Genomic DNA, 12,304 nt, shown 5'->3' with positions numbered 1-12,304 from the left:
CCACAATCCCTAGTAATTTCATTTCAAAAGAGCAGTCCCAAATTGACAAAAAAATAAAATTTAACTTAACCACAATAAATTCTAAAAAATATTCTATCCCAAATTAGTTTCAAATATACTGAAATTTTGATATTTTAGAATTGTGATTATTGATGAATATTATATATTCTTATTTAACTGGACATTACATTTCAAGTTTTTAGAAGCAATCATTATTACAAACACTATAGACTCTGAATTGGGAATTATCTATTGTTAGAAGTAAAATGTTTGTAAATACATCAACCAAAGTAATCTGCTTTGGCCTTTCTGGGAATCACTGATTATGTTTTTAAACTTCCTTTAATTGTACTTGTAATAAGCTATTTTCCCTTTTTTATTTCTCTCCCATGCTTCCTTGCTTTGCATTGTGATTGCATGCCATCTGCTGGTTTAACCCATGATGGCTTGCTGCTCTGATATTCACCATGCCAAAATACCACTTCTATTACCATAATGCTACACCCTCCTGTTCATTGCTCCCATGGTTCCCCTCCTGAAAGTACCCATGATGCACAGCGCTACGTCAGCCACTGTCTCTGCAGCAACAACTCCTGCAACAAGTGTCCCCTTCGCAGCAACAGCCACAGCCAATCAGGTTTGCTCCTTTTAAAGCTTTCTTTCACAAATCCCAAACTCTAAATGAGTGCTGATATTTAAAAAAAAAATTCTCTGTGAGAATTTTTTTTTCATGTTTATCCATCAAATTTTATTTTTTTAATTAGTTTATAGCAAGCATTTATGGACAGGTTGCACTTATTTAGAGTTAACATTTACTGCAAATAATGATGTAGCTATGTTTTGTGTTGCACTGTTTGTTTTCGTACCTAATATTGTGTAATTAACCTGACAGGCTTAAATTCCTTTTAGTACAGCATTATGTATCCAGTGGTTTGTGAATTGCTACAGAGAAATTACAAAAGCTCTCCTGCAGGTGCTTCAAAACTGGCTAATTTTGATTCAGTTCATTCAGACCATATCCATCTGTTACAGAGGGAAAACATTCTCTTAGAAAAGTCTTCCCTTTTTCCTTAGTATTAAATTTGAGGTCTGAATGATTCTTGTTAACATTTCACCTTGGTTGTACGTGCTCCCAAACTCATTTGGTTCCTACGTTACAATCTGTTCAGATACTGGCATAAGAGCCAAACCAGACTGGAAGAAGAGTACTTAGGCACTGAGTTCACAAAGGCTGGATATAACTGTTAGGGATGTTTAACTCTGTTGGTTTAATGCATGTGCCAATAAGACCATGGATGTACTATTTCTCAGTGAGGACCAGTTGGCTATTTCCCACTCTGTAGTCACGGGCTGAATGCAATCCTAACCTCAGCCAACCAATTTGCAAGTATATGCTCCTGGTTTGGAGATGTGCATGAGGATGAGTCAGCAAAAACTCTTACCTGGCCAAGAAAAACACTTAATTGCACATGCCCGCCCTTCATAGAAGAGCAGTTTTGATTTTGTTTTCAGCTTAGTTTTGTTTTTTTAGATAAAACCAGCATACTGACAAAACATGAAAAGAGATATAGGAGTAGGCTAGAGGGGAGGTCTGACCTAATGAGAAACACTGGAAAACTTGTGTCAAGGAGTAAATGGCAGATTCCAAAATTCATTCTGCAGGTAGGAAGGGCTGCTTCACACTTCTTTCCATGTTCAAGTGAATATGTGATTGCAGTGTTATAGATTTCATCACTAAACAGAGAGGTGTGAATGCACTTGAATGAAGGAATAACAATAAAATCCCATGACAGCTCTTACTCCAAATTGTGATAAAGCAAGAAAGAACAAGGGCAGGAGTAGAGGCCCCGTGGACACTCAGGCACACAAAAAATATTGATCATTCTTCATCTCTTTACTCACCACCCTCAAAATGCCAACTTACCCCTAGAAAAAGCCAACTCAGCTTCAAAACAGGTAGAACAAAGAGTAGCAAATCAGTTTCTTAGCTGGGAAGATTTTTTGTTTTGCAATGCTAGGATGGGAGAAGGGAGAGACAGTGTGCATCCATTTGTTATTAGGTTTAGAACATATCTTTTCCCCTGCTCATTCTTTTTTAAATTTTATTTATTTATTTTTAGACAGAGGGAGAAAGAGGGGGGAAAGGCAGGAAGCATCAACTCATATTAGTTGTTTCCTGTATGTGCTTTGACCAGGCAAGCGCAGGGTTTCTAAACAGCACCCTCTATGTTCCAGGTTGAAGCTTTATCCACCACAGGTGTTGCACCACCACAGGTCAGGATCCCCTGCTATTCTTTTTTCTTAATTCAGTGAGAGGAGGGGAGGTGGAGACAGACTCTTGCATGTGCCCCAACCAGAATCCACCTGGCAAGCCCATTAGGGGGTGAGCCCACTAGGGAGCTCTGCCCATCTGGGGCATTGCTCCATTGCTTAGCAACCGAGCTCTTCTTAGTGCCTGAGATGGAGGCCATGGAGCCATCCTCAGTGCCCAGAGTCAATTTGCTCCAATCAGGCATAGCTGCAGGAGGGGAAGAAGGAGAGAGAAGCATGAGGGGAAGGAGTGAAGAAGCAGATGGGCATTTCCCCTGTGTGCCCTGACTGGGAATCGAACCCAGGACATCCACACTCCAGGCCTACCACTGAGCCAACCAGCCAAGACCTCTGCTCATTCTTAATAAGAAAGTTAGAGATCTGTTACTTTTATGTGTAAGTCCTGCCTTCTTGAACCATGGTTTTGTGATTTTTTACAGAATTTTTGTTACAGTCTTTTCATAAAAAAACAAGTTTGAAGTATAATAGAGTAGTACTGGTTACAATGGAATTTTACCTATATTTTATGACAAGTTAAGCACTTTTAATGCATATCTCTCCTAGGAATGGAAAGGAAATCAAGATTAAAGACATAATTTGGAATTTTAGGGAAAATTACTTTATTGTGATAAATATTCAATCATGTATCATATATATTTTGTCAGCCAAGTTATTTTTTTGGCTTCTTTAGGTAGAAAACATTTCAAGAGATTCTGTACATATATGTAATCTTATATGTATGTAGTACATATATGTATAAGGAGGCAGGGTTGGAAAGTATGAAATATTCAAAAGCTAAATTATATAATTTTACAGCAGTATAATTGATATTTAACTTCAATGAAATCCAAATAAATAAAATTAAAAGGGTACCTAACAGGAGCTTTAGGAATCCTAGACTCTGTGTTTTGCAGTGTTGAATGTGATAGTTGCCGGACTGCATATCAGTGATGAAGGGAAATCCTGTGGCAGCTTTTGATGTATGTCTGCCTGCACATGGAAACCACAGAGAACGAAATAGTAGTAAACATAAACTTTTAGATATGATATTCTATGTATTTTCAATAAGTTTCAAAGAGCCAAGCAGCTACCAAAGAATTTAGAAATTTATTTTTAGTGCCCAAGAATTCAGAATTCAGCGATTGTTGATAACTGTGAAATGAAAAGTTTATCATCTTAGATTTCACCTTTTAAACTCTAATTGAGGCATACCCATGTGACTTATATGTCATTTAAATGTAATGCATCTCAGTTTTCTCATTTGTAAGAGGAAGACTAGAGCTAGATCTCCTTGAACCACCTTGAAGATTCAACAAGCCTGTGGTTCCTTAGCTGTTATGCTAGGCCCAAAGTATGAGATTATGAAGGTAAACACAAGCAGAATACAAAGTGGTACTAATATTTCAGAGTTCAGTGAATGATAAGCATTCTGCCTTCTCTTCCTTCATTGAGCTATCCATCTTTAACACAAAATGTGGTCGGGTTTTGACAGTTTTTAAGTTCACTGATCAATTTAGACTGTCAGTTCAGATAGTTCAAATCCCATATGTATTTGTAATTAGCTATAAATCATTCATGGATGTGAGGAGATAGACCAAAATATCCCATGACAGGTCCTCCAGTTCAGCGTTTCTTTACATGCTATCCCTGGTGAGTCAAAATGAACAAGCAACAAATTTATAAATTCTATTCCCAGGGTTTAATCAAAGGGCCAGCAATGAAAGTTTTAACTGAACTTAGACCTGTAGTCTGAAATCATATGAAGGCAAAAATCCAAATACTTTTGGGAAATGTAAAATAATTTTTTAGTTGTTTAGTTCTGGGAATAGATATATAACCAAAAATATAATAAAACAAATTTATTCACAACCATTTCCTGTTTCAACTAAGATCTTTAGCTTTCATATACAAATTATACCTAATAATAGTATTATTCTTTACAAACTAATTATTATGTACAAGATACTATTCAAAATGGTTTCTCTCTCATATAATATATTATATATTATGTCATATCATATACATATTTTATATTATATGAAAGAGAATACATATGTATAGATACATTCAATTCTTAAAATAGTTTTGTAAGTATGGTTATCAACATCCTTATTTTTTTTATTTTAGAGAGAGTCTATAGATGGTAAAACTGAAACAAAGTTTGATTACCTTAGGCTAAAATAAATAGCTAATAAATGGTCTCATTGGAATTTAATCCTAGGCAATTGATTACACAGGCCTTGCTGTTAACCACCATGCTACACTGCCTCTCTCTATAATTATAAATACATAAAAGTTACTTCATCAACAAATGAACTATCTGTTGAATGGGACCCTAAGCAACAAACTCTGTTGTTATAGAAGAAAATGAAGGAGTCTTGCTGACACAGCTTAAACAAAGAGAAATCTTAAACTGGGAGATGAACTGGATTTGAGCCTAGTTTCAAGCTAGTTGTGTAATAGCCAGGTTATGTTTAGAAACCATATAGCAGATATATATTAATTATACTATGTAACCATATAGTAATATTCTAGTAGTAGTATAACCAGTGAGTAGGCTGGAAATTATGAGTAATTTCTATACAAGTAAGATAAGTAAAAAAGTAAGATACAAAGTAAAAAAAGAATTAGTCCTTTGTCTTAGTGAAGCCAAGTTCCTAAGCATATTTTGTGGATCACTGTCTTGGCCTTTACTCTTAGCCTCCGCCAATCATATCACAAATAGTGTGGTAACAAAGGAAGTCAGAATTAAAAGTGAGAATGCCATATAAATCAGCCAATTTAATTTCAACCTAACAAATCTGTGGATGACTAAATTGAAACAAGTTTAATCTCAGAGTATACACTAAAAGAGGTAGAAGTAAACAGTTTAGTATCCAGATTCCCTAGTTTTTTTCATATTATAAGAATTTATTTTTTTATTTATTCAGTGAGAGGAGGGGAGGCAGAGAGACAGATTCCTGCATGCACCCCAACCAGGATCCACCTGGCAAGTCCACTAGGTGGCGATGCTCTGCCAATCTGGGGTGTTCCTCCATTGCTCAGCAACCGAGCACTTCTTAGCACCTGAAGCAGAGGCCATGGAGCCATCCTCAGCACCCAATACCAACTCTCGCCAGTTGGGCCATGGCTGCAGGAGAGGGAGAGAGAGAAAGAAAGAAAGAGAGACACGAGAGGGGAAGGGGTGGAGAGCAGATGGGTGCTTCTTCTGTGTGTCCTGACCTGGAATTGAACCCTGGACATCCACACATTGAGCCAAAGCTCTACCACTGAGTCAACCGGCCAAGGCTTCATATTATAAGAAATTATACTTAATAAAATGAGAGTACAGATTTGAATTCCTATAATTTAAATTGTAGTAACTTATGTCATCATTGCTTTATTATTTTTTATTTCAATACTACATTCTATTTCAAAAGGGGAGAAAATAATTCCCAAATAAATATATTTTAAGTCTTAGTCTCTTCATTCATACACAGAGGTTATTCAGTTTACCTAATCACATCCTTGAAGGACCAATTAAAATACAATTACACTCTGTGTCTTTCCTTGAACCCCTGCAGCTAGACGTACTCTTTCTCTCTTCTGAATGCTTCAAGGACTTTGTCAGCCTGTTCCTTAAAGCATCATCGCTAGATAGAAAGTGACAAGCACCAGTGTACAAAGGTGGGAAAGTATCAAGTTTAGCAGAGAAGTACTAACAAGATATTGGTCAGAGCTTTGGTTTGCAGGAGCTGCTACAATATAGGGTTTGATTCGGATTGTGCAGGATCTTAAATGACAAGTTAAAGGGCTTGACCCTGATTTGGCCACTGAAGAGTTTTCAAACAGGATAAAACTCTAGTAAGAATGAACAGATGGATTCTAGGTGGGAGAGTCTGTGGAGACCATTGAAAGGTCTTAACAAGAGCCTAAACTGAGACAGTGGCAGCTGGCAGCTGGCCTACTTTGTCTTGTCTTTGTCCATGACATAGGGAGAGTTACTTTAGTGAAAGAGGAACAGAAAAATTACTTCATACTGTGGCAAAACCTGTCCAAACAAGTGTTACATGGCAGAAAAAGAAATTTGGGCTGGCATGAAAGGTTAGCCACTAAGTTGCCTCTGTAGGACTCGAACTGAATCCCTTTGAGAACAGCAGTTGGGTGGTCTCAGTGGTCGGATACCTTCAGTGTGCTTACCCCAAACATTCAGCTTCCTACTTGCTACCTAAATGAGACTTCAGAGCCACCAAAGCTTAAAGACCTCCAGACCTTTGTGCAAAAGAAAGAGTCCCTTCAGATTTGGTATAAATACATTTTGCTTAAGTTTCCACAATTACAGCTATGTGGACAGTGGAGGAAATTACCTAATTCATTCTCTGTCATAAGTCCCTGCTACAAAAACAAATTCTTATGCATTAGATATTAGCATTTTTTTTTTTAATGCAGCACTCCATCACTACCATTGAAGCTGGTGAGCTCAAATTATATTTTTGGTAATATGTTAATCAGCAGTCACATCTTCAAAAAGTGGTCATTCATCTTTAAAATTAAAAATCTTTTAATTTTAAAGATTCAAGCTCACATCTTCTGAATGCTTCCCCAAAGATTAAATCTATTTAACAGAAAGTTGGCCTTAAGCTTATTGAAAATTTGTTAATAATATATCATACACACACAACCCTTTATGTACTGGAATGTTTGAGAAGTCATAAAATCCTATTTTCCAGACATGCTTGATCTGTTTACTATAGATAATCAGTTTCAACAATATCATATCAGAAATAGTCAGAAATATGAAATAATGACATGCAAACAGATTTATACATTAAGCTTTGTATGGCCTGCTACAAACTACTAGAGAGGGAAGGGAAAAGCAAATCATACTTCCTTATTTCTCACATAAAAATGTGAATACAACTTCAAAGCTATTTGTATACAGATTCTTGGGTATGTAAGTCAGCCGTTACTAACCAAGAAATCTAAAAAGGTAAGGTCATGTTTTAAACTCTCATTTCAAAGAGCTGTATAAATCTACTATTCAAAGCCATCTGTCAGGACTATATTCAGAAAAGTGTAGGAGGCATTAAATGTTCCCCACTATCCACCACTTGAGCAATTTAGAACCTGTTTCTTCACAAGAAAATCTTGGTACTGCAAAGCCCCAGTGTAGGAGGAGTAGACTGCTGTCAGATACCTCTCCTGAGGCTGGCCTCTGTGTAAGGATGATCAAACTGTGAAGACTCTTTTCTCATGGTTTGCTAGTTCCTGGGAACAGATTATAGAAAGCAGCTGGGCCTCAAGTATGTTATGCTCCAAAAGGCCGAGACAGCAAGTGTCAGAATCCAACTCTTGGCCCTGGCCGGTTGGCTCAGCGGTAGAGCGTCGGCCTGGCGTGCAGGAGTCCCGGGTTCGATTCCCGGCCAGGGCACACAGGAGAGGTGCCCATTTGCTTCTCCACTCCTCCCCCTCTCCTTCCTCTCTGTCTCTCTCTTCCCCTCCTGCAGCGAGGCTCCATTGGAGCAAAGATGGCCCGGGTGCTGGGGATGGCTCTGTGGCCTCTGCCTCAGGCGCTAGAATGGCTCTGGATGCAACAGAGCGATGCCCCAGAGGGGCAAAGCATCGCCTCCTGGTGGGCATGCTGGGTGGATCCCAGTCGGGCGCATGCGGGAGTCTGTCTGACTGCCTCCCGGTTTCCAGCTTCGGAAAAATGAAAAAAAAAAAAAAAAAAAAGAATCCAACTCTTGTGCATTGTGCTCGGGCTGAGACATCTATCTCAGGGTTACACTGCTACAGTTGTTTCTCCACCTGTAACTTTTTGTTATTCTAACTATAGAGAGGTTCCATTTCAGTAATGGATCTGGTTGCTTCAAATGAGACAGAATTGCCATATCAAATATTTTATTTTGTGAAGAGAGGTAGAAGTCAGTAAGTCTGTGGGGGGGGGGGGGAGATTGGAACCTGCTGTATCTATTCAAGTAAAAAACAAAACTATAAAAACTACAGTATTTGCATTCAGTTAATGCTATTAGTTAACGCTCTTGGCAATTTGAGTCTAAATTCCATGTGCAGTGTGGCTAGGATTTTGGAATCCAGACTTGCTAGTGTGGTCAAAATTTTTTTTAGAGGAGAGCAGGAAAGGGAACTCTGTCTGAGGTGAGAGCCACATAGAGACAGATTATTTTTTTCCCTTCAAGAAAGCAGAAAATAAGAAGACAACAGGCCTCTTCTTTTCCTGCCTCAGAAGCAACTGCCATGACGTTAAATTAATAAACATATTTGCAGATTCTCTAAGGAGAAGCTAAGTTATATAAGTGTTGTAATCGAGTACATTTTTATCTTCCATGAATAATTTACACCTCCTGGTGAGAACCTTGGGTAGAATTCTTTTGTACATGGCACCTAAAGACATAATTTCAGTTCCAGTTTTGTGCAGCTGAAGAGAAAACGTCAAGGGTTCTTATGTGGAACTCCACTGCCTGGTGGACTGTCCTACTTAGTATGCTTTGAATCCTATCCTCTTTTGCATTTTGACGGCATGTAGGGGAATCTTTTTAGATTGAAAAGTTATGTTCCCCATAGTATTTTGACTTTTGTTGATGGGAATAAAATCATGCTCAGTTTTTCTAATTTGAGGTTTCCTCTTTTGAGCAGAAGAAAAACACAGTTCATTCTCTCTGTGTGTTTATTTCGAGCTCTCGATCTGGAAGGAGAGAAAGACTGGCTGCAGTGCAGGAATTCAGGTCCCTTGCCAAGAGCTGAAAGATAAAAAGGGTCTGGTTTCGATAAAAGTGGCTTGAACAGAGTAAAATTTTGATTCATTATGCATTTATCTCCTCAAATTCTGCCACGCCTGTCTGCTCCCTCACAGCTGTACCTGCGCGTCCGGGGAAGCTGCCCGTCTTTCTGGGTAGGTGGATGCAGAGGAGAGATCTTTACTGCTTCCCCGTAGGAACAGCAAGCTAACCTCGATGTCACTCCACTTAACCAGATGTAACACCACCGTGTCTCAAGGACAAGCTGGCTTTAGGTGTGGCTTCTCAGCCCCTTCTCGCATTCCCTCTAAGCAGTGGCTTCCAAAGTCTGAGTCTGCTGATCATTCTAGAAGCCACACCAATGTGGGAAGGTGCTAAAGATAACTAGGAGTTGACTGCCTAGTCAAAGAGATGTGAAGTAATCAGACAGTGTCACAAAGTGAAATAGTAATATCCTCAAACCTTACTATATGGGGGAAGTAAGCTTCATGGTAGGGCCTTATCCCTAAATTGGGGAGATGGGCCTTGAGGGATGTGAAGGAATTAGACATAGAATGAACAGGTGAGGTTATTCCTGAGTAGTGTGATAGTGAAGGGGTGAAGGCGAAGATGGCACGAGGGAGAAGGGAACTGGCATTATATATGTACCAGCATTATGCTTTACACGTGTTCACATTTAACCCAGCCATATGGACCTTATTCTCTGTCTTGTGCATGTGACAAAATCAAGGCTCAGATTTGGCCACAGCTATAATTCGTAGTAGAGCCTGCGTTTGAACTCAGGTGTATCTGGCCCTGAAGCCAATGCTTCCCCCTTTGCCCACATTGTTCCCCAGTAGGCTGTGAGGTTCAAACAGGAGTTTCAGATCCAGTCTCGGACTTATCCCACAATATAGGCACATGGAACAGCTATTACGTCTGATCTAACAGAATGGGGACACTGAAGCTCACATGGGCCAAATGTCATGTTCTAAGCCCTGGTTCAGTGAGTGGGAGAGGGAGGGGGAGGATGCGGTTGGGCAGTACTGGAAGCTCAGTCCTGCCGAGCAGAGGCTCAGTTACTGAGGGCCTTGAGTGGCAGCTTGAGAGCAGGACAAAAATGTTAAATCGGAGACTTGGAAACACTAACCTACTAGAAGTGAGTGGGAAGATATAAGCTGGGATAAGCTACGTGCAGGTTAACTGGTAAGGAAGCTCCTTCACTGCTGAATGCTGAAATTGGGAAAGAAGATAGAAAATATGGGACAGATAAATACTCAAGAATTAGGACACTCAGGGAGGCATTCTGATCCTTGCTCTCCACTTGACTTTTTTCCAGGATCTTTAGTGTCTGTGGGTTTCACTGACTTCTCCCCACCATGTCAACCTTACCCAAGACATCTATCTCTCCCAGCAACTTACATAAAAAGAATGGTTCTTATGGACATATCTTCACTTTTATTTGTACTGTAAAAGGACAAGTTTGTTGACTGGTATTTTCTGACACTGGTTTATGAAAAAAAACTGCAGCTATTCTAGAATTTAGAATCCATACCCCTCAGCATTAGGTGAAACAGACTAGAGCTTTTGGTCTATCTGTTTTACTTTAGGTGATCAAGTTATATATATTATTCTTATCATTACTCCCCTTACTCTTTCAGAGATCTCAGGGATTGTGTTGATGAGCTTCCTATAATCAAATACAGACTCTCTTCTCTATTTATCACAATGCATTTCTGGAAGAAGCATCATTAGGCTGGCCATCATAAAATATCACCCATTTTCCCATAGTCACAGTTATATCAGGCCTTGCAGATGTAACCCAAGACCTGCATCAACTACAACAAAGTTAGGAAAGGCAGTAAGTCGTAAGGGCATATTTACCACAATCATGCCATATTTCTGCAACACACAAAAAGGAAAATGATGATGCAAGTTACTTTATAAATTGGAACAGGAGCCCAGATCAGCAGGGTGGCCCACCCAAATTACATAAATAGTAAGAGAACCAAGACTAGAACCCAGTTGTCTGTGTCCTGCCTAGAGTGGCACTTTTTCCCTTTCAACACAGCTTTCCTGAGAGAGTACTTGGGGCCCCAAAGTACTCTATATATGCTTATAGAGACAGCACAAAGATAACTCAAGAGCTCTCCTTTATTAAGCACTTACCAGATACCAGACATTGTGCTAAGCTTTTATATGAATTACCTTATTAAAACCTGAAACAGCTCTGTAAGGGACTATTCCTATCCCCAATATATAGATGAGGAAACTGAAACTTAAAGGAGCTGAGAAACTTGCCCAAGATCATCTATTAAATGGCAAAACCAGATTTAGAACTTTCCCCAAACTTCCATTTTACAATGATAAGAGGATCTAGAATGGTTAAATGATTCATTCAAGGTCACTCAGGCATTAAAATTCGTCTCCTAATACCATCTTTAGCCCTCTTTCCCACCGTCAAGCCACAATACATCATGAATACGCAGCTATACATTTTTTGAACAATCAGAAACTTTGCTTCCTCCTAAGAATTTAGGAAGGTTTCTGGGGAATCAAAAATACACCCAGGGATGTTAAACTTGATTCCTTCTTGTTCTTCAAATACTTTTTCCAGTAACAATTTCATAGCTCTTCCATTAGTCATTCTTTCAATATCTGTCATTGTTATACTGAAATATTTGAAAGAGCCAGAGAACCACTTTAGTTATGAGGATTTAGAAGAAAAGGAATTGCTTACGTCAATTCCAATTGTTCATCTTTTTTTTTCTCTCTCTCTGTCTTGTCTGACTCCTGCAACATTAGGGATGGCCTTGAACAAGGAAAGAAGTTAAAAGAGGGAAATCTAAGGAGTGTATATAAAGAATGAGAAGAAAACCTCCTTGTATTCCTTTGCCTTGAAAAAGGAGTTTAAGAGTTACTTTTATTTTTTTAAAAAAATCAACTCATTTTCCCTCATTCTTTCTGCTGTCTGTGTGGGACCTACGTGAGAAGAAGTGATGGCTTGAAAATTGAAGTATGGGTGTTTACTAGACAAGTCTAAGTGTGCAGTATGTTCATAAACGCTGGTTTGCTCTAAGCACAGTGACCTAAGATTTATTAGTGATCGCTATACCTTGTCAGACTATTCATGTTTTGTGGGTTAGCCTCGGAAATGAAAATAGGTGAAATATTGCCCTATGATAACAGTAGCATTATGTGCTACTCCCACCAGGCACTAGTTAAATACATTAGCTAAGCCTTGCAACAACTCTTGTGAGATAGAGGCACTGTTTCTTCCT

The 12,304-nt window shown here is 38.9% G+C and overlaps 1 protein-coding gene across 8 annotated transcripts in view; it reads left to right on the top strand.

Annotated features, from left to right (window-relative positions):
* Nucleotides 1–12,304, top strand: part of MBNL2 (muscleblind like splicing regulator 2) — a 172,451-nt gene that overhangs the window by 144,312 nt on the left and 15,835 nt on the right. For 4 of the 8 annotated variants that reach the window (XM_066238037.1, XM_066238035.1, XM_066238041.1 and 1 more), the window contains one exon: nt 543–637. The exons of the other annotated variants lie outside the window; for them this stretch is intronic. In XM_066238037.1, coding sequence (XP_066094134.1) covers nt 543–637 — 95 coding nt within the window. The remainder of the gene's footprint in view (nt 1–542; nt 638–12,304) is intronic. 8 annotated transcript variants of the gene reach the window in all.

Source organism: Saccopteryx bilineata, chromosome 6, assembly GCF_036850765.1.
Source record: "Saccopteryx bilineata isolate mSacBil1 chromosome 6, mSacBil1_pri_phased_curated, whole genome shotgun sequence".
Lineage (NCBI taxonomy): Eukaryota > Metazoa > Chordata > Mammalia > Chiroptera > Emballonuridae > Saccopteryx > Saccopteryx bilineata.
Note: the sequence above shows the minus strand (reverse complement) of the source record. Positions and strands in the feature narration are given on the sequence as shown.